Source organism: Bombina bombina, chromosome 3 (assembly GCF_027579735.1).
Source record: "Bombina bombina isolate aBomBom1 chromosome 3, aBomBom1.pri, whole genome shotgun sequence".
Taxonomy (NCBI): Eukaryota; Metazoa; Chordata; class Amphibia; order Anura; family Bombinatoridae; genus Bombina; species Bombina bombina.
The window spans coordinates 471,453,781-471,477,477 of NC_069501.1; the positions used below are offsets into that span (position 1 = coordinate 471,453,781).

Consider the following 23,697-nt stretch of genomic DNA (forward strand, 5'->3'; position numbering starts at 1 on the left):
AATTTTACATTAAAAAAGCCCAAAACAAACAAACTTGCAATATCATATGGGTGTGTAGACTTTTTATATCCACTGTAAATATGTCAACAATAAATGCTTTATTTGCTTTTTTTTAATATATTTTTTATTTTATTTTAATCATCTAGATGCCATACTAATGTGCTGTATCTGGAATACTAAATTTTGCTTTTGGCAATACTTTATGATAAATCAAAATGTTTATCATAAACTTAATGTACTAATTGAACTGTGTGTGTTACAGCAATTAAAGGGACATTTTATGTCTGCACTATTGCTAATAAATATGGCTATGTTTTGGAGAATCAATGAACCGCCAACCCTGAGCTGAACATGGGCAGGTGAGCCAACACAGAATGGCATGTGTGCAAAGCCACCAATCACTATTCATGCTGCTGCTATGGAGCGAGTCTCCAAGAAAAAGGGCAACAAGGAAATGCACTAGGGTTGCACCGATACCGATACTAGAATCGGTATCGGTACCGATACCAAGTATTTGCATGAGTACTTGTACTCGTGCAAATGCACCGATACCTCCACTTCCTACCCATATGCTATCTTGTGGCGTTTTTTCAAACTGCATGTTCACATTTCATTTTAAACTGGAGTGGAGACTCAACTAAAAATCGTTTACTACTGTTCTGCCAATACAAATTGCTGTTATTTGTGTTATTGTAGGAGAGATCACTGTACCTCGTTCAGACAAACCCCTGAAGTACTGGGCAATTAATAAACAGATTTCCAGCTCTGGCTAAAATGTGCCAAAAATATATTTCTGCCCCATGCAGTAGTGTGGAAAGTGAGACTGTTCAACTTAGAGTCGAACCTCCATATAAATGTCAAAATGATGTTATATAACAGCCCTACAACCCAATTGCATCACCCCTTTAAATTTAATATTTTATTGTAATATTTTTTATTTATAAAAATGTTCAGTGAACTTTTTTATTATTTCATAATGTCTTTTGAATTACAGTCCTGCATAATTATAAAGAAGGAATCTTAAATAATTAGTCTGTATTGTGCTTGGTAAACTATCACATGACATTAAAACAAAAAAAAAAAGTATCTGTAATTGGTATCGGCGAGTATTTGAAAACAAGTATCGGTACTTGTACTCAGTCATAAAAAAATGGTATCGGTGCAACCCTAAAATGCACCTTTATGTCCTTTTGACTGTAGTCATACTGAGAGCCTTGTTGGAATCTCAATGAAACACCCTTTACTATTGCAAGTCACATGGTATCATGCAAGATCACTGGAATTGATAGATAAAATTTATATTGTGAAGGATTTGTGGCAAGTGAGAATGGAATGTTTGTCTGCTGACTCTGAGAAGATTTAAAGGGACAGTCTAGTCAAAATTAAACTTTCATGATTCAGATAGGGAGGGCATGCAATTTTAAACAACTTTCCAATTTATTTCTATTATCTAATTTGCTCAATTCTTTAGATATCCTTTGTTGAAGAAATAGCAATGTACATGTGTGAGCCAATCACACAAGGCCTTTATGTGCAGCAACCAATCAGCCGCTACTGAGCATATCTAGATATGCTTTTCAGCAAGTGATAGCAAGAGAATGAAGCAAATTAGATAATAGAAGTAAATTAGAAAGTTGTTTAAAATGACATGCTCTTTCTAAATCATGAAAGAAAAAAAATTGGGTTTCATGTCCCTTTAAATATTTCAGAACCACTGTGGAAGTCAACATATGATTGGTCACATGACCACAAGGTTCCTACCACTTCCTCATCTTCCACCAGCACCATGTCGTATGCACTGAGCGCTCCACAGAATATGATGCAGGTCACCCCTTCAAAGCAGTGAATCCACTTCTTCCGCTCTGATCTCTGTCCTCCCACATCAAACATCCTGACAGGAATAAAGCAGATAGAAAGACAAATGACAAACGCCTGTAGTGTAGTCATTTCATTTATGGGTATTGGGGACTATGGTCAGCATTATCATCAGCTTGAGTCATAAGATTATGGTCTGTTAAAAGGTTAAATATTGCGGGATAAAAAAACTACATAAAATAGTATTTTAGATTATCATTAAACTATTAAAACAGAGAACACACAGTCCCCATAGACCGCAATATAAAGGCACTTTTTAGTGCCGTTTTTTTTTTAACACCCCACTCCCTCCACTTTTAACCCCTAAAAACTACTTCATGCAGTTTGTTTTTATTTTTAAAAAATGTAGCATTTGTTTTTATAAAAACCTACACTACACTTTATTTTGGGGGCAATTGGGGGATATTTTGAAAATTAACCAGAGGTCTTACCTTACCGAGCTCGCGGTAGCAATTTATCACGTGTCCTTAAACGGGCGAATGTGCCTGTTTACGGGTGCGTGATAAATTAGAGCTCCACTTGTAATCTAGCACTATGTTGTTAATAAAATTAGCAGGGCTTTGCTACAAGGAACCCGCACCTTGAAAAAACAACTTGCGTACAGATAAATATGAGTTCCTGCTCTAATCTAATCAATTACTGTTTAGTAAGGGTCAAATAAAGTATAGAAAACTGAAGTGCACAAGGGCATCCTTCATAAGATTCGAGAATTGTTAAAAAAATAATAATTGAAATATTATTATTAAAATATGACATTTATATGTGTATGTTTTCTTCTAGAGTACACTTGATGCCTGTACGTTGTACCTCCATTTTGAGAAGTAGGAAATAAAATAAAATAATTGATATACAGAATAAGGAATATTTTGCTTGAAGTTATTTTACTCAGTAGCGCGTGATTAGATTGCAAATGGGTGGGAAAGACAAAAAGAATAATTATAAAAAATCCTTTTATAAACAGTGTATAGAATCATTTTAAGTTGAAATGTAAATATATTTAGACCTACTAATTTCCTGCATAAATTACAAAAATAGTAAGGGCCAGATTTCAAGTGGAGCGCTAAATATCGCATTCTAAATGATTGTCATCACTTTCTATTTTAGTATGATTCCTCCTGGGATCATTTTTGACCACTGTTATTATTGGCCGGTTGTATGTTCCTAGAGTATTCTTGAGTCTGATTGGAGGATTTTGCTCTGGCTGGAGAGGCTTATGGGAGCAATACAACCACACTGCTACTTTATATGCTGGATCTAGCAAATCCATTATATTGTGTCGCAGTTTGATCATATTTTCTTGCATAACTCATGAGCCCTTTTTTTTCTTCTTTACTACAGCTTTATTTGTGTCCTAGAGTGAACCTAGTTTCAAATGAACAACATCCAAGAGAATTGGTAATTGGGAATTTGTCGTGTTAATTTGTTACTGCTTGTAGTATATTTTTTGTTTTATTTAGTACAATAATGTATTTTGAATATACTACAAGAGTTCACCAACCCTTTCCCAAAAAGTAAGAAATAATGCCCCTAATAAATTGTTTGGTTTTTTTGGAAATCTTTACTAACACAATCAGGTACCTAAAATGCAGATCCTTGAAGGAGAACTGTGTCTCAATAATTCCAGTAGTTTTCACTCTGGAACGAAGCACATCTTGTTCATTGGGGAGATAATCAGGAGCTGTGATTCTGTCTAGCTGATTCAAGTAACTGGAGAGAGAAGATATTAAATTACAGTCAAATCTTTCTTATTCATTATTTCACTTCCTGCTCATCTTCTAACATTTCCCTTTTAGACATCTGAAAACGAGTTTGCACCTACCCAGAGACTACTCAATATTCTCATAGTCATTTTGCTATCTCAGCCCAGGTTAGGAAAACTATGGCCCCCTAGCGGCCAAATAAAGCCCACCATCTGTTTTTTTATTAGCCTGTGAGTTCAGAATGTTTTTTTACATTTTTAAATGATTGTAAAAACTGAAAAAGAATAAAAATATTTTGTGATATGTAAATATTTTATGAAATTATTTTTTTAATTTATTTTGATTTATAATAAGCAGTGTTGACATATTATATCATCATACAATACAACACCAAGCAGAATACTTAACTTAAACATTATAATACAGAGCATATTTACCAAAGTTTAAACATACCAACATCATAGTAATATGCAGCCTTATATATTTCTACTGGAAATTAATTAATTCCCATTGTTACTATGAAACACACCGCTATTTTTCCAACATTGAATAACATAACATAGCCAGGGGGTAGATTTAATATAGTGGGAGTGGACATGATACGATGTAGTGTATCATGTCCGCTGCACATCGATAAATGCAGACAGCATACGCTGTCGGCATTTATCATTGCACCAGTAGTTCTTGTAAACTGTTGGTGCAATGCCGCCCCCTGCAGATTTGCAGCCAATCGGCCGCTAGCAGGGGGTGTCAATCAACCCGATCATATTCTATCAGGTTGATTTCTGTCCGTGCACAAGTTATGGAGCAGCAGTCTTTAGACCGCTGCTTCATAACTTCTGTTTCCGACGAGCCTGAAGGCTCACATGGAAACAGGGGCATCAAGCTCCATACGGACTACATTTCCTCATGTACAAAAAGAAAAAAAAAATAGACCCATTCTTCTTTAGGGCCTTCCATCGTGTATGACATATCATTATTCCATATATATTATTACTACTATTACTTAAAGCCTAAAGAGAGAGAGAGGAGGGAGGGGGAAAAAACAAAACAAAAAACCTGTATATCTCTACTTTAACTGCTCAAGTATCATCCAATAAGCATTCACCACCAAGATTGCATTCCATCATATACTGGGTTGTGTCCAATCTCTTTATCAGTATTAGTTGATCCTCATGATTCAACTTCAGAATCCAGTGTTTCCATTTTTCAGAAAATAGTTCAACATTGTACTCAATCTTAAACCAAATATCATGTTGCTCCACTAAGAACTGCCTTTGCACTGCATTTTTAAAAGAAACAAAGGAAGGCTCCCGGTCCCTTATCTAATTTTTTAAAATTATGTTCCGCCCAATAATGATTAGAGAATTCATGAAATTTTGTCTATGATAAAATAATTCGTTCAGAGGATAAATTTATATTAATACGGCAAATACTGTTTATCAAAAAATTTATCTTTTTCCAAAATGTCATTATTTTTGGACACGTCCATAGACAGTGTAGAATATTCGCTTTAGGTAGTTTGTATTTGGAGCAGCATGGAGACACTGGACTTGTTTCCCATTTAGATCTACTATATGGCGTTATTTATACCATCAACAATAACTTAACATGTTATTCTCTGGAGAAGGCGGGAAGAGTGGCTTTTTGTACTCACCGTAAACTTTTGTTTATAGTTTGACGGACTACATTGTGCAATTCTAAGTCATTCCACTTATGATCAGTTTTTTTCCAGAAGGGTTTCATGATTCGCGTTAGTAATTAAGTTATACAAGGGAGAAATGGGATATTTACCTCTCCTAAATACGTTAATAATAGGGGTCATCACTGTCCAATCCCAATGTGCCCCGTATTTTCTATGTAAGTTACTGCAGTATTGTTTAACTTGTAGATAAAACAACCAATATCTCCCATCTAAATCATACCTATCTTTGATTTGATCAAAAGAGAGGAGACATATATCTCCCTGTATTTCATCCTAAATTTGACATACTCTAATTAATCCCTTATTGTACCACATTTTAGCCTTCTGTCCTAATTGAAGATTCCAATTATTATCAATCTCCAGATATTTGGAGACTGAGAAGTTAATTTTTAACATCTTACATATACGGTGCTAGGTAATGATAGGATCTTGCAGAAATGCTATCTTTTTTAAATAATTCGGCAAATTTTTAATTTGCATGTGCATAATATTTGTCAATTAAATACATTACATTAATCTTTGATTCAATTTTGACCAGAAAAAAATTACCACATTTCAATACCATGTCTAAAGCAATTTTAACCAATGCAGCGAGATTATAATTGACAATATGAGGGAGAGCAAATCCCAAATATTTCTTAGAGAGTGTTAATTTGTTAATTCAGCAGAAGAGGTACATTTTGAAAGGTATAGAGGAGTTTGGGTAAGGCTATCATTTTTAGCAAGCTTATTTCTTTCATGTAATTGGCATGAGCTAGTGACGTATGGGATATACAATCCTACCAGGAGGGGCAAAGTTTCCCAAACCTCAAAATGCCTATAAATACACCTCTCACCACACCCACAATTCAGTTTTACAAACGTTGCCTCCTATGGAGGTGGTGAAGTAAGTTTGTAAGTTTCTACGTTGACATGCGCTTCTCAGCATTTTGAAGCCCGATTCCTCTCAGAGTACAGCGAATGTCAGAGGGACGTAGAGAGTATTACCTATTGAATGCAATGATTTTCCTAACGGGGGTCTTTTTCATAGGTTCTCTGTTATCGGTCGTAGAGATTCATCTCATACCTCCCTTTTCAGATCGAAAATATACTGTCATATATCATTACCTCCACTGATAACTGTTTCAGTACTGGTTTGGCTATCTGCTATATGTGGATGGGTGTCTTTGGGTAAGTATGTTTTTATTTATTAAGACACCTCAGCTATGGTTTGACACTTTATGTATTTATATAACGTTCTAAATATATGTATTGTACTTATATTTACCATGAGTCAGGTTCATATATTTCCTTTGACAGATTGTCAGTTTCATATTTGGGAAAGTTAATATTGAGAAATATTTTTCTTACCTGGGGTTTAAGTCTTTTTTTCAATTGACTACTTGTTCAAATTGCAGGCTGTCTTAGGCTCGTGGGTGCACTAAATGCTACACTTTATTGCGTCATTCTTGGCTCAAAAATTTTTTTGGCACGAAAGGCACGTCTGTTGACGCAAGTTCGTCATTTCCGGCGTCATACTTGACGCAGGGGTTCACACAGGGTTGCGTCGCTAGTGACGCGAGTGTGTCATTTCCGGACATGGTTGGCGCCAAAAAAAAATTTCAGTTACGTTGTGCATCATACTTGGCGCCAATTTTTTTTCATTATTTATTGCCCCATTGCTTTTGCCTCTTGCCTTTTGCTATGTCAGAGGGCTATGCTATTTATTGCCCCATTGCTTTTGCCTCTTGCCTTTTGCTATGTCAGAGGGCTATGCTATTTGCTTTTTTTCCCATTCCTGAAACTGTCATATAAGGAAATTGATAATTTTGCTTTATATGTTTTTTTTTCTTTTACATTTTGCAAGATGTCTCAATCTGATCCTGCCTCAGAAGTATCTGCTGGAACTTTACTGCCTGACATCGGTTCTACCAAAGCTAAGTGCATTTGTTGTAAAATTGTGGAGATTATATCTCCAAATATGTCATTTGTAATAGTTGTCATGATAAACTTTTACATGCAGATAGAGTTTCCATCTGTAATAGTACATTGCCGGTTGCAGTTCCCTCAACTTCTAATGTACATGATATACCTATGAATTTTAAAGAATTTGTTACTGATTCTATTCAGAAGGCTTTGTCTGCATTTCCACCTTCTAATAAGCGTAAGAGGTCTTTTAAAACTTCTGATAAAGTTGATGAAATTTCAAATGACCGACAGCATAATGAATTATCCACCTCTGATGAGGATCTATCTGATTCAGAAGATCCTTCCTCAGACATTGACACTGACAAATCTACTTATTTATTTAAAATAGAGTATATGCATTCTTTGTTAAAAGAAGTGTTAATTACGTTGGATATTGAGGAAGCTAGTCCTCTTGATATTAAAACCAGTAAACATTTAAATGCTGTTTTTAAACCTACTGTGGTTACTCCAGAGGTTTTTCCTATTCCTGATGCTATTTCTGACTTGATTTCTAAGGAATGGAATAAGCCAGGTACTCCTTTTAATCCTTCTACAAGGGTTAAAAAATGGTATCCTTTACCAGCAATTGCAATAGAGTTTTGGGAAAAGATTTCCAAAGTTGATGGGGCTATTTCTACTCTTGCTAAATGAACCACTATTCCTATGGAAGATAGTACTTCCTTTAAAGATCCTTTAGATAGGAAGATTGAATCTTATCTAAGGAAAGCCTATTTATATTCAGGTCATCTTCTTAGGTCTGCAATTACTTTGGCTGATGTTGCAGCTGCTTCAACTTTTTGAATGGAGAATTTAGCACAAGAATTGGATTCTGACATATCTATCATTGTTTGCTTACTGCAACATGCTAATCATTTTATTTGTGATGTCATTTTTGATATTATCAAAATTGATGTGAGATCCATGTCTTTAGCTATTTTAGCTAGAAGAGCCTTGTGGCTTAAATCTTGGAATGCTGATATGACATCTAAGTCTAGATTGCTATCTCTTTCTTTCCAAGGTAATAATTTATTTGGTTCTCAGTTGGATTCTATTATTTCAACTGTTACTGGGGGGAAAGGAGTTTTTTTGCCTCAGGATAAAAAACCTAAGGGTAAATCTAAGGCTTCTAATCGTTTTCGTTCCTTTCATCAAAATAAGGAACAAAAACCTAAATCTTCCCCCAAGGAATCTGTTTCCAATTGGAAGCCTTCCTCAATTTGGAATAAATCCAAGCCTTTTAAGAAACCAAAGTCAGCCCCTAAGTCCGCATTAAGGTGCGGCGCTCATTCCAGCTCAGCTGGTAGGGGGCAGATTAAGGTTTTTCAAGGATGTTTGGATAAATTCTGTTCAAAATCAATGGATTCAGAGCATTGTCTCTCAGGGGTACCGAATTGGATTCAGAGTATGACCTCCTGTGAGGAGATTTTTTCTCTCACGCATCCCAGTAAATCCAGTAAAAGCTCAGGCTTTCCTGAAGTGTGTTTCAGATCTGGAGGTTTCAGGGGTAATCATGCCAGTTCCTTTTCAGGAACAAGGCCTGGGGTTTTATTCAAATCTATTCATTGTCCCAAATAAAGAAAATTCATTCAGACCAGTTCTGGATCTGAAAATTTTGAATCGTTATGTAAGAGTACCAACTTTCAAGATGGTGACTATAAGGACTATTCTGCCTTTTGTTCACCAAGGACATTATATGTCTACAATAGACTGGCAAGATGCTTACCTTCATATTCCGATTCATCCAGAACATTATCAGTTCCTGAGATTCTCTTTTCTAGACAAGCATTACCAATTTGTTGCTCTTCCATTTGGCCTAGCAACAGCTCCAAGAATCTTTTCAAAGGGTATTGCAGTGTTTCCTTATTTGGACGATATCTTGGTACTAGCTCAGTCTTTACGTTCTGCAGAATCTCAGACGAATCAAATTGTGTTGTTTCTTCGAAAACATGGTTGGAGGATCAATTTACCAAAAAGTTTTTTGATTCCTCAGACAAGGGTCACCTTTTTAGGTTTCCAGATAGATTCAGTGTCCATTACTCTGTCTCTAACAGACAAAAGACGTTTGAAATTGGCTGCAGCATGTCGGCGCCTTCAGTCTCAGTCGTTCCCTTCAGTGGCTATGTGCATGGAAGTTTTAGGCCTCATGACTGCAGCATCGGACGCGATTCCTTTTGCTCGTTTTCACATGAGACCTCTCCAGCTTTGCATGCTGAATCAATGGTACCGGGATTATACAAAGATATCACAATTAATATCCTTAAATCCCAATATTCGATACTCTCTGACGTGGTGGTTAAATCACCAGCATTTAGTTCAAGGGGCCTCTTTTGTTCGGCCAACCTGGACTGTGATCACAACAGAAGCGAGACTTTCAGGTTGGGGAGCTGTCTGGGGATCTCTGACAGCACAAGGAATTTGGAAATCTCAAGAGGCAAGATTACCAATCAATATTTTAGAACTCCGTGCAATTCTCAGAGCTCTTCAGTTTTGGCCTCTGTTGAAGAGAGAACCGTTCATTTGTTTTCAGACAAACAATATCACAACAGTGGCATATGTCAATCATCAGGGTGGCACTCACGGTCCCCTAGCTATGAAAGAAGTATCTCGGATACTTGTTTGGGCGGAATCCAGCTCTTGCCTAATTTCTGCGGTTCATATCCCAGGTGTAGACAGTTGGGAGGCGGATTATCTCAGCCGTCAGACTTTACATCCAGGGGAGTGGTCTCTCCATCCAGATGTGTTTTCTCAGATTGTTCAGATGTGGGGTCTTCCAGAAATAGATCTGATGGCCTCTCATCTAAACAAGAAACTTCCCAGATACCTATCCAGGTCCAGGGATTCTCAGACAGAAGCAGTGGATGCGCTGACACTTCATTGGTGTTATCAACCTGCTTATATCTTCCCGCCTCTAGTTCTTCTTCCAATAGTGATCTCCAAGATCATCATGGAATAATCGTTTGTGTTGCTGGTGGCTCCAGCATGGCCCCACAGGTTTTGGTATACGGATCTCGTTCGGATGTCCAGTTGCCAACCTTGGCCACTTCCGTTAAGGCCGGACCTGCTGTCTCAAGGTCCGTTTTTCCATCAGGATCTCAAATCATTAAATTTGAAGGTATGGAAATTGAACGCTTAGTATTAAGTCATAGAGGTTTCTCTGACTCAGTAATTAATACTATGTTACAAGCTCGTAAATCTGTCTCTAGGAAGATTTATTATCGAGTTTGGAAGATTTACATTTCATGGTGTTCTCATAAATTCTCTTGGCATTCTTTTAGAATTCCTAGAATTTTACAGTTTCTCCAGGATGGTTTGGATAGGGGTTTGTCTGCAAGTTCCTTGAAGGGACAAATCTCTGCTCTTTCAAATTTATTTCACAGAAAGATTGCTAAACTTCCTGATATTCACTGTTTTGTACAGGCTTTAGTTCGTATTAAGCCAGTCATTAATCAATTTCTCCTCCTTGGAGTCTTAATTTGGTTTTGAAGGCGTTACAGGCTCCTCCGTTTGAGCCTATGCATTCTTTGGACATTAAACTACTTTCTTGGAGAGTATTGTTCCTACTTGGCCATCTCTTCTGCTAGAAGAGCTATCTGCTCTTTCTTGTGAATCTCCTTTTCTGATTTTTCATCAGGATAAGGCGGTTTTGCGGACTTCATTTGAATTTTTACCTAAGGTAGTGAGTTCTAACAACATTAGTAGAAAAATTGTTGTTCCTTCTTTGTGTCCTAATCCTAAGAATCCTTTGGAAAGATCCTTACATTCTTTGGATGTGGTAAGAGCTTTGAAATATTATGTTGAAGCTACTAAAGATTTCAGAAAGAATTCTAGTCTATTTGTTATATTTTCTGGTCCTAGGAAAGGTCAGAAAGCCTCTGCTATTTCCTTCGCCTCTTGGTTAAAGCTTTTGATTCTTCAAGCCTATTTGGAGTCGGGTCAGGCCCCGCCTCAGAGAATTACAGCTCATTCTACTAGATCAGTCTCCACTTAATGGGCTCTTAAGAATGAAGCTTCAGTTGATCAGATTTGCAAAGCAGCAACTTGGTCCTCTTTGCATACATTTACTAAATTCTACCGTTTTGATGTATTTGCTTCTTCTGAAGCAGTTTTTGGTAGAAAAGTTCTTCAGGCAGCTGTTCCAGTCTGATTCTTCTGCTGATGTTTTAAGTTTTTCTTTTCTTCATGAGAATAACTTGTGACTCTTGCGTGGAGTTCCACATCTTGGGTATTTGATATCCCATACGTCACTAGCTCATGGACTCTTGCCAATTACATGAAAGAAAACATAATTTATGTAAGAACTTACCTGATAAATTAATTTCTTTCATATTGGCAAGAGTCCATGAGGCCCACCCTTTTTATGGTGGTTATGATTTTTTGTATAAAGCACAATTATTCCAAATTTCTTTGTTGATGCTTTTTACTCCTTTCTTTATCACCCCACTACTTGGCTATTCGTTAAACTGAATTGTGGGTGTGGTGAGGGGTGTATTTATAGGCATTTTGAGGTTTGGGAAACTTTGCCCCTCCTGGTAGGATTGTATATCCCATACGTCACTAGATCATGGACTCTTGCCAATATGAAAGAAATTAATTTATCAGGTAAGTTCTTACATAAATTATGTTTTTCCCTATCAAGGAGAGTGGAACCATCTTCCATTGTTTAGGTTGTTCCCAGAACCTATTAACCCCAGTCATGAAGTTCAGTTTATACCATTCCTCTGTATTATTGGAAATTTTAATCCCCAGATACATTAATGAAATTCAATTTTCAGTGTCTATAAATAAAGTTTTATTGGAACACAGACACTCTCGTTCATTTATGTATTGTCTATGGCTGCTTTTGTACTGCAACTGCAGAGTTGAATAGTTGCGACAGAGACAGTATGTAGCGCTCACATTGCATTGTATTACTGCCTGGCGCACTACATAATAAATTGATACAATATTCCCAATTCTAAGGAATACAACAGTCAAAAAATGTTAAAACTTAAAGGAATAGTCAAGATAAAACTTTCATGATTCGCATGCAATTTAAGCAACGTTATTATCAATTTTTCCATGTTCTCTTGGTATCTTTATTTGAATGTAAGCTTAGAAGCCGGACCATTTTTGGTTCAGCACCTGGGTAGTGCTTGCTGATTGGTGGCTACATAAAGACAACAATCCAAAAGTGCTATCCATAGTGCTGAACCAAAAATGGGCTGTCTCCTATGCTTACATTCTTGCTTTTTCAAATAAAGATACCAGGAGAACGAAGAAAAGTTGATAATGCAGGTAAATTAGAAAGTTGCTTAAAATTGCCTGCTTTATCTGAATCATGAAATTTTAATTTTTGACTAGACTATTCCGTTAATATCTCATCACAGCAGAATGTCTTCAGAAAAATAACAAATGAAAAGAGGCTGCAAGAAAAGTAAGTTTCTGAGTGGCTCGTGTGTTTGTAATATATTTTTTTAAACTAGGCAATGTGACTTACTAGGGAGCGGAGTCATTGAGCTGATATTCAGCTGCTCTTTCAAATGAAGCCTGAACACCATCATCTTTCCATAGCTTCTTTATCACATCCACAAGCTCCTGGGGCATGGTACCCTCGTCAATAGAGTCTGCCAGGTGACACAGCAGGCGCCCATCATCCTGTGCAGACAGAGATATTTTATGCAGAATAACTTCATTACTACAATACAATAAAATAAACAAGCAATGTAAAGATAAAAATACAACAAATGCTAGCGCCAGTTGTGTGTCTTGTATTCTGTTTAAAGGCATGCTGACAATAAATATGTAATACCACTAGTCAGGCACCAGATGGCAGCACCATCATATTTTACCAGGTGGTGTTTTTAAAGTGGCCTACATGTGATGAATATCAAATCATAAACGTAGAGGCATCAGGTGTTAAAGGGATAAAACCCCAAATTTTTATTTTGTTATTTGGACAGAGCAAACAATTTAAAAAAAGTTTCCAATTTACTTATATTATCATATTTGCTTTGTTCACATTTTATTCTTTGTTGAAGAGATACATATGTAGGTGTCTGAAGCACTACATGACAGGAAATAGTGGTGTCATCAAGTACTTTTGCAAATGTATAACATTATTGTAAAACTGCTGCCATATATTGCTCCAGACACGTGCACGCTCCTGAGCTTATGTCCCTGCACAAGAGAGGTCCTACAGTCTAGCATAGGAAGACATGATGATAGAAGGAGCTGGTCATCGTTGGATCTTAGGGGGTGAGCTGGAGTATATTTGTTGATAAGTGAGGACAGGTAGTGGGGAGATGTTGGTAAGGGCTTTTTAGGTCAGGATGGGAATTTTGAATTTAATTCTGCTGTGAATGCGGATCCAGCGAGGGACTCGCAGAGAGGTGCAGCAGATACAGAGCGGTGGGAAAGGTGGATTAGCCTGGCAGAGGCATTTAGGATGGATTGAAGAGGGGAGAGGCGGGAAAGAGGAAGGCCAGTTAGTAGGTTATGGCAGTAGTCAAGTTGGGAAATTACAATGGAGTGGATTAGTTGCTTAGTGGCGTCAGCGCTCAAAAACTGACCAATTTTAGAAAAATAGAGCTGAAGGGGGGGATGAAGGAGCACAGTCTTTATATACAAATGATACAATATGTTACAAAGTACATCCCTCAGATAAATAAATACTTTGACGTCCCTTTCGCTTCACTGCTATATTTCTTTGAAATTAAATTTTTACTTAAGCGGTTTGTGATGATAATTTATACAACTGACCGCTTTACTTGGATCAGCATAGTCAATGCCCAGTGTGGTCATAGCACGGATTATGGACAGGATGGATTGAAGCACATTCCCATAGATGATAGATTTAAACTCCAGGCACTCTTCCTCCGTGTATCCATCCTGGTGAATAATCCTGCAGGGGTTAAGGGTGAACGGTATTAATAGAAGCAGATCAGCTAAAAAAAAAAGCAGAGTTGCAGTGTAAGAAGAAAAAGAAACAAAGGAAGTATCTCCAGGGATTAACTCACTTCATCTGCTTGACAATTGTACTCTTCCCAGATTCTCCAGCACCTGGACAAAACCCAAACAACAGCATGTTAAGATAGGTACACATCATGACACTTAACTTATTAATATTATCTCATGTTATGAAGAAGCGAACTGTGTGAACCCTGGAATGTCACAATAAATATCTTCACTATTTTCATTGTATGGGGAAATATTATATTTACACACAGACACATATCTGTGTGTGTGCCTCTATCTATATATCTATCTATCTATCTATCTATCTATCTATCTATCTATCTATCTATCTATCTATCTATCTATATATCAGGGCTCAAAATTTCAAGTCCTAAGATACTAGCCAGAACAAAATGTTACTTGCCACTTCTAATCCCACCCGCACCAAACCCAAGTCACTACTTTACCCCCTCTTTGCATATGTTTAGCCATTGTGAAACCAAATTAAATAATGCTACATACAGTAATAAATTAACAAAAATAAGTTCATAGCAGTTAGAAACATCAACTAAACAACAGCTGGATAGAAAAAAGGAAGTTGTTGAACTGAGAGAATGCAGAGAGTGCTGACAGTCATGGAAGGTCATAGCAGACCTGTGGATTTTAATTTTTTTTATAATTATGATCTCTCCCTTCAAATTTTCTTCATTCTCTTGGTATCTTTATTTGAAAAGCAAGAATGTAAGTTTAGATGCTGGCCCGTTTTTGGTGAACAACCTAGGTTGTTCTTGCTGATTGGTGAATAAATTCACCCACCAATAAACAAGTGCTGTCCAGTGGCCTGTACCAAAAATTGCCTGGCTCCTTCGCTTAGATGCCTTCTTTTTCAAAAAAAGATAGCAAGAGAATGAAGAAAATTTGATAATAGGAGTAAATTAGAAAGTTGCTTAAAATTGCTGCTATATCTGAATCTCGAAAGAAAAACTTTGGGTTCAGTGTCCCTTTAACTATCTTTCTCAGCTCCTTACTCTCTGCAATCTCTCTTTTTACCCTCTTTCTTCTCTCTCAGTTCATATCTTCTCTTTACACTCTCTTTCCCCTCTCTCATATCTCTTCACTCTTTGCTTCTCGATTCTGTCTTCCCTCTACCTTCTTCTGCACTTTCACTTTTCCTTTCCAATCCCTCTCTATCTCTGCCCCGTTTACCCTCTCAGAAGTAACAGTCTAAGCACTAATAGGGTCCCTACAGCCCTAGAGGAACAACATATCCTTGCACTTTCATGGCTATATGATATCCCTTTAGATAATATTTTTAGCTCATTGCCCACAATGTGTGTTTATCAGTGCTGTAATAGGAATATACATTCTGCAAATACAATGTGCCAACGTTGCTACTTACAACACGCCACCAGACTTCAGACTCAACATTCACTAACTAACTTTCACTCGCCACCGTTAAAAAGGGGTTAGTTACAGCATTTGCCCAAATAGTGAAAGGCTCAGGACCATGTCAACGTTTCTTCCTCTTTGGGTCCCTAACCTACAGCCACACAATGCATGCCTGCAACCAGATATACAAACAAGGGTAACATGGGCCCTTTGTAATTTTCATAGACACATACAAAACACAGAAATGGACTGCACTGTCAATCCCATAACCCTGATAAACTCACAGCCGGGTTATTCATCAGCACTCACAGACAACAGCACTCAGTGACTCAGGCAGTTAACCTCAGACAAGCCTGGGTAAGAAAACATGCTCTAAACTTGTTTAGTGAATCAAAAATTAATGAGTAACTGAGCAAAGAATGATAGTTAAATCACACAACAGCCACATAAAATCCACAACATAGCCCTATAAGGCAGGCAAGTGATTTAGACTTACAAAAAATGACTAGACAGCACATTAATATAAAATATCACCTAAAAATCTAAAAACTACACACAAAAAAATATTACAACCAAAGCATTCTAAATCAGAGACTATAGTTAATACTAACAGGATAACAATATTCACATTAAAACACACTGATAAAGGAGCAGCAACAATATATTAGGTTTGCGTTTTGTTATCGTAAACTAAATACCGTTACTTATACGTCAAACAGTGCCTAGCGTGCATTATGCAAATAATTTCCATAGGCATTCTTATGGGTTTAGGTGGGTTCCGCCCACCCTTGCTTCCCATAATCCTCCTCTTCCTGCACAAGCTTGCTTCAAATTGTTTTACGCTAATGCCAGCTATTCTGATTGGTATAAATTCCTTCCTCTACAAAAACTCTATCTACTTATAACCCAGAAACTCTTCACAACGACCATTGTGTAACTTGAGGGACGTGCTTTTTATGTTCCATATTACTTTTATTTGGCTATTTTTTGTCTTGTATATAAGGTTAAAGCGGGTAGGAAAACACCTGATTGGTAACATTAAAGAGAAAGGAAAGTCAAAATTAAACTTGCATGTCATTTTAAGACCCTTTTAAATTCACTTCTTTTTTTAAACGTGCTTTGTTCTCTTAGTATCCCTTGTTGAAAAAGAATACACACATATCCTACACTACCTAGCTGCTGATTGGTGTCTGCACATATTTGTCTCTTGTGATTGGCTAACTATATGTATTCATCTAGCTGCCAGTACTGCAGTGCTGTTCCTTCAGCAAACGATACTAAGAGAATGTATTGTCTGACTGCCCCTGTTTATGTCCTGCATTCTGGGCTGTTCAGTCCATCAAAGGGACAGCATACACCAGTTTTCATATAAATGCATGTAATAGACACTACTATGAAGAAGAATATGCACAGATACTGAACTAAAATCTCAGTATAAAACCTTTTAAAAACTTACTTAGAAGCTCCAAGTTTAGCTTTGTTGATTAAATAAAAAGGAACACGGGGGGCGGAGTCAGCTACTAATGCAGCCAGACGTGTTCCTGAGAAGTTCCGGGCTTTTTGCTATAAATATAGTGTCTAATTTATATTTAATAAGCCTGAACTTCTACTACTATCTCATGGAACATAAATACTGGCTATTCTAAGCTATAGGAGGAGAAAAGAGTAACATATTGAGGATATTCCTTTAATATTCCCTCTCCAGATACACCACGTGGAGCTGCCGAATATCATATACACTTTTTTAATACGGCCAACATGGAGGCCTTGCAAGCTTGGGAGCAACGCATTCATCGACTGCTGGATGAGCATTTTCAGAGTATGACTGAAGACATACTATTGCTCTTAGCTTCTCTAACAAAGCAGGAATCCAGGTGCACTGACCCTACGCTAATCGATCTCAACAACGCTAATAAGGAGAGACCGACTGTTTGGAAGCAGGAGACTGAGACTGCTCCTCTAGTGCTTGCGGACAATATAAATAATCAGCCACCGGAGTCATATCAACTGGCAGTTCCCATGAGATCCCTAACCGTCCGGGCCCCGAGGGATGCGGCTGGCCCATGGAGCGAGGAGATTCAAATTGAGATTAAAGATCCGATAGTCTATACTGACTCACGGGCGGCTCCTAACTTTCACCATTATAAGAGGAAGGTGACAGCGCCACTGATGGCACCCAGTGACTTCTGCCCTACAGTAAGAGCATTGATTCTCCCATCCGGAGCCCTAATGTTGAACACCAAGGCGGTCGTCAGTCCTCTCTCAGCGTGGAGTACACTTTCTATTTCCAGCAGAGGACTAGAATTCGCACAAAGGACCGTATCGGAAAAATGTGGTGTGGGTTAGACAAGCGGTCTTTGACTATGTCGGCTGTGAGACCGGACTTAGGTGGGAATGACACGCTAGTGCCCTAACTCCTATTTTTCATACTGCTCCTCTGCGATCAAGCTTGGACACTTGTGCTAACAGTGCATACCTTCAAACATGACAAGCGTTTGTCTCATTTGTATACCTACCCGTATGCTTCATATTGGTTCTGCCATATGCCTAGCTTGTATATGTATCTGTAAGTCCAGAAAGGGTAGCCTTTTCAGACACAAACTGTTTTACTGTTTCACCACCCATTTTGTCATCTTTATGGTTAAGTTTATATCTCATGGTGTATTTATTAATATATAACATGATACATTAGTGCTAACTGCATATTCTATAACAGTGTTAAAATACTCCGCTTCAAGACCATACTCCATTGAGTTGTGTAAACGGTCTTCTGATACCTATTCATATATTCATACACATTTTGTTGAGGATTTAAATTATGCGCTATAAGTTTCTATTGGTTACTCTGAGTGTGCTAGGAAGAAAAGCTGGCTAACTCTCAGCTGCACCTACTTGACTTCGCAGTACACTTTGTTGTGTGATATCTATAAAATATAGCACTACCTCTGAGCTCTTCCCCAATAGTTCCATATTATTTATTTACCCTTCACATTTTACTCCCACCAAGGTACACTATATACTCGTACCCCTGCCATATATCTTAAGCTGTGCATTGCTATTATACTGTTTTGATATTGAAGTCCTTAACAATGTTATGTATTTTATTCATGTTTAATCCTCTTTGAAACTGAGCAATGTTATTATTCATTATTCTTGTTGTTTGATAACTCCTATGTACTGATACTTTTTGCATGTTTTCTGGAGGGTACAACCATCCTGCAGGATCCTTAGCATCCTTTACTACTGTATGTTCCTTTTCTTAATTAAGTGGCCTATGTTAACTATGGGCTCCAGGGCATTTGGTTGCATCCTTGTCTGTAACTATACCCATTTAAGCCGGAATCACAGTTGCGCTATTAGCCAGCCAATCAGATATAACTACCTAATAATGCTTTCTTATATAATTAATCCACCCAGGCCATACTATACTCTTACAGCCCAATGTAGTTTGATACAAAGGTCTCTCTGTTCCGATGCTGGTGCAATAATGGATTTTTGCGACCTTATTTACAATGAGGGGCATGTTGTCTTACCTATGTTAGAGACGCCCTAGATTAATATGCCAGTCTGGTGATTATTTATTTAAGCTATAAGTTCTGAGTCACACGCTAGCTTGGCGAGATGTATTTTTTCTTTCTATGTTAAATACTGGGGTTAACACCTATAAATACCTAAGATAATTTATTTAATGTTTACCAGTTTAACCTGTTTAAAGGTAGATTCATACATATTCCGACCTCTTTCAGTGTTAATACTAATGCAATATCAACATAGACACTTGAAGGCTCTTTTCAACATCTCTTCTGTGTCATGTATGAATAAGCAAGCATCAACCAGTCATACTATAAGCTAAGGAGATATAGTGTTGGGCCCATACTCCCCTACAGTCAGTTCCTCTAAACATTTCCCCCCTTACACTTCTTATGTAACTGTACCTAGCCATATAGCAATTAACTCATAGCAGGCTGCAGAAGATTTTACCAATAATGGACTAAATGATAGTTCTCCAGGGAACCTAAGAACATGGCCTGCAAACTATATAAACGTGGTTTAATTGACTCTGTTTACCTATTACACTATTCTATAGCCTGTTTAGCTTATCTTGTTCTTGGTTTACAACTTTAGTTGAGTTTCTGAAAGGATGTTATCCTGTTTCTTATGATATGTATTTATTCTTTGTCCTGCTCATTATACAGCAGTACATGTTTATATTAAGTAGAGGGTACATATTCAGGCTGCTATTCTTTCTTACAGCACAAATCACCCACACACCAGCCTTTCATCCCAGAGGGTTTATTTGCTTTAGCGTATACGATTTTTGTTATTAAGCATACTGTGTGATGGAGATAACTAGGGTATTGGTAATTCTCATTCACGTCAGGGTACTGATCTTTGTTAGCACTATATGATGGGAACACGCAGGTCGCCAACCGTACCTCCCCTTCCTCCCACCTCTATGTTAATATAGACTTTATGAGTTAATCTGGTATTATGACTTACATATTTCCCATATGACCTATACTTCCATACAAGCATTTGGGAAACTACATCCCACACATTTATATGAGCTAAGTATGGGACCCTATTTTTTAGTAGCTGACTTCATAATGTCCTTTAACTATATGTACCTAGTACCTCCAGATTGCCTAGTCATTATATGTTTAACTAACTAGTGCATTATGGTAGGCCATAGCTTGGGTTAGTCAGTTGTGCTCATTCACTCCTTATCTCATAGCTCAAATATTAAATGCAGGATCGACTTTTAGAACCCTTTGTTATGTTACTAAGTGTTTATAATGTATAGTTTATTAATTCTGGGTCTACCTAGGTTTTCTTAAGTAACTCTAAGGGATATAAATCTATGAATACCTACTTATCTTCTGTTATCATGACTATGATTTCTTTTTCTCTAGCTACGAGTTGTGGGTATTACTACTTGTATGTATGTTTATTAATTGTCTACCTAATCCAATGACCCGAGTACAATGCACTATTTACTAGGTCTTGGTTGAAATTATTATAGAAAAATCCAGTATATATCCCTAGTCTTATATCATCTTGCATGTCAGTTCCAAAATTCCTCACGGTACGCTATCACTTAAATGTTTCTAAACCTTAGGCATACCAATACCATGGGACTCTTACCGATATCTTGCCTTATATTTACCCCCCAGACAATAAGATGTTATATCTAACCATTGGTCTCAAGTGTTACTTCTATATGGCTCCGCCCTCCATCTTCCCCCCAATTTAACAAGTGGCGCTCGGCCGCTGAAATCCCTTCCCCCCATATAACATTTGTACTATATGCTACTCTTAGGCCCTACAGAGGCCACAGATCTGACTATCATATGATAATCCATTCCCCTATAGGTAATGGGTCCATGAGAGGCCTTCTAACTGGTCAGCCAGTCTTGCTAATATATCCATAAAAACTTGAGGTTCTAAGAAGCTAAGTTGCTGTCAGGCATTGCTGTACTTTTTGATGTTTTTGATCCTTATTGCCTTTATATATTCGACAATGTTTATTTACAAACTATTTAAGTGTATTAATTGTTGCATACCTATCATTGTATGTTGTTCTCTCACTGCATAACCTCAATAAAAATTATTTAAAAAAAAAAAAAAAAAGAACACTCAGGGAAAGTGGCTAAATTGCAAACACTCCCCCTCCTCCTTCCCTGCATATGAAAAGACAGATTATACAAACAGAAGCCAGCAGTAGACTGGAAAAGCGCGTCTACTTCTGACACTGAGGGGCTTGGTTAGGAGTCTGAAAATCTGCACAATGTTATTAAAAAATAAGCAAAACTAAACATTGTTACAAAAACACTCCCAGATGGGCTATATAAATGGATCATCTACAAAACATTTATGCAAAGAAAAATTTGGTGTATAATGGCCCTTTAAAGGACCATTTAATATAGTAATATTGCATAATCAACAGATACAAAATAAAAATACAATGCAATAACACTTTGAATTTTAAATGAGCAGTAGATTTGTTTCCTGTCAAATTTAAAAATGTACTTAAGTTAGCCAGCCCCTGTATCATGTGACAGCCATTAACCAATCAAAGACTCATATGTGTATAGCTTAAACTCTTGCACATTCTCAGAAGGAACTGGTGTCTCAGAAAGTGTGCATATAAAAAGACTGCACAATTTGCAAATGGAAGTAAATTGGAAAGTTTCTTAAGACTGCATGATCTATCTGACAATTTAATAAGGGTTCTCAAAACAGGCTGAGGTTTAAAAGGGCCCTCATTCTATGACTTGGAACCATTTGTGTAATTGACCCTGCTCTGGCACTTTGTGACTGTTTCTCTGTTGCCTTGCGTGCCAGCTCCTCCCCCTGCCCTGTGTACCAGCTCCTCTTCTGCCCTGCAAGCCAGCTCCCCCCCCCCTGCCCTGTACTATATGACTGCATCTCTAGTATTATGTGTCTATTCTCTTAGACTATGACATGATTTCCTATCATGATTTCCACTCTACACCATTGTTTAATGGCCCCTCACTATCCTATCTCCTATAGTTCCTCTCATCTTCTTTGCATTGGGTTAATGTAACTATCCTACATTATTCACTGGGTGACTGTCAGTCCAATGGATGGTGTTACTTCTACTCTCCTGTATAGTGTGACTTACCTGAACTGGGTAACTTTCCTTCTACTGCATCGCTCCTCTTTCTTTAACTGTCCTACAATGATTGGGGGGAAGAAAAACTAAAAAGGAGGGACCAGCCAATGACAACCTCCCTTTAATTCTTTTTATAATTTAAAAAATTATGAAAATTGCAATAAACACGTAAACACCTAGTGGCCTTTGGTCTAAACTATAATAAGAAGAGTAATTCCTCTTACTTGCTTGTTATAACTAGTATGCGTACTAATTAACATTTCACCATTAAGGGTTAGATTTATCAAGGGCTAGGAGAATTCTACTTTGTATTCTCCTCCGAGTTCTCTACAGCTCACCCTTGGAGAGGCGCCCCGGGTGCGCACAAATTTATCAAAAAATTGCACATATTTATTTGCACTGTTTGGAAGGCGAGCTGAGGTGGTATATGATGAATTTCTCCACGCAAAAAAAAGTTCTCCTGATATTTTACTTCAAACCCGTGGTTTTTTGGGTATTATTTTTTGCCCTCTTCAAGTAATCTATTACATTTGCATTTTACATGGGGCAAATTTGTGCATTCATTTTGGCATGTTACCATAATACATTTTTACTTTAACTTTGTTATAATAATGACCCTATATAACCGTAACACATTCAAATTGTTAATACAATTTTCATTCTTTGTAGGGCAATTTTGCATTCTATATATGGCATATGTAACTAGCCAAAGATAGACCTACTAGAATCAGAAAGTACTCCATCAGAAATAGATGTTAACCCGACACAAGCTCTAAGATATGACGATTTCTAATCCTGTTCTCCACAGAGTACCTATGGAGAATTATAATGTGCGTATTTGTATGATAAGTTTGCGTTCTCCAAAGGCACAAAAATGATAAATTGGTAACTTGGTGTAAGAAATATCGAATATGGCGGCGCTGTGTCACCCCCAGGGTGTAACTGGGTGTAATACTTAGACAGACTCTAGGAAATGTGACTAAAACTAGCAAATGTAACACTTTTTTAATTACAGAGGAATGTATAGTTGGACTTGCCCAATTTTAGACGCAATTTTAGGGGAATTGTTTTGATATTGTTTTTAATTGCTCTAAATATTAATAATACCAAAAAAAAATAACAACGTATACAACACAGTGGCACCTGAGAACTAGATACTACGCTGGTATTTAATGGCAGTAAAGCTCAATAAAATCTACCCATCTTCCTCACCACTCTGTTGGAGAGTTTGCAATGTAACTGGCACTATGATACACATGTGGTGGCAATGCCCTAAAATTACACCTTTCTGGAAATCTGTAGAGCAAACACTTCAACAACTCCTAGGTTCAGACTTTACCATGACACCAGATGTGTCAGACACCAGATGTGACCCTCTAAAATAGAAGTTCAAATTGTAAATGCAAAATGACGCTCTACCCTTGTCCAGATGAGCTTAAACAGTGCCAAAATGTAAATCCACACGACTACCTACCCGACAACTATGGCTACAAAAAACAAATGGGATCCTA

The 23,697-nt window shown here is 37.4% G+C and overlaps 1 protein-coding gene across 1 annotated transcript in view; it reads right to left on the minus strand.

Moving 5' to 3' along the window:
* The window catches only part of GNAT2 (G protein subunit alpha transducin 2), a 98,439-nt gene that overhangs the window by 58,338 nt on the left and 16,404 nt on the right, over positions 1–23,697 (minus strand). The window contains exons 2-6 of the mRNA XM_053706768.1: positions 14,223–14,265; positions 13,966–14,107; positions 12,704–12,861; positions 3,454–3,582; positions 1,762–1,891 (exon numbers count right to left, since the gene is read on the minus strand). Coding sequence (XP_053562743.1) covers positions 1,762–1,891; positions 3,454–3,582; positions 12,704–12,861; positions 13,966–14,107; positions 14,223–14,265 — 602 coding nt within the window. The remainder of the gene's footprint in view (positions 1–1,761; positions 1,892–3,453; positions 3,583–12,703; positions 12,862–13,965; positions 14,108–14,222; positions 14,266–23,697) is intronic.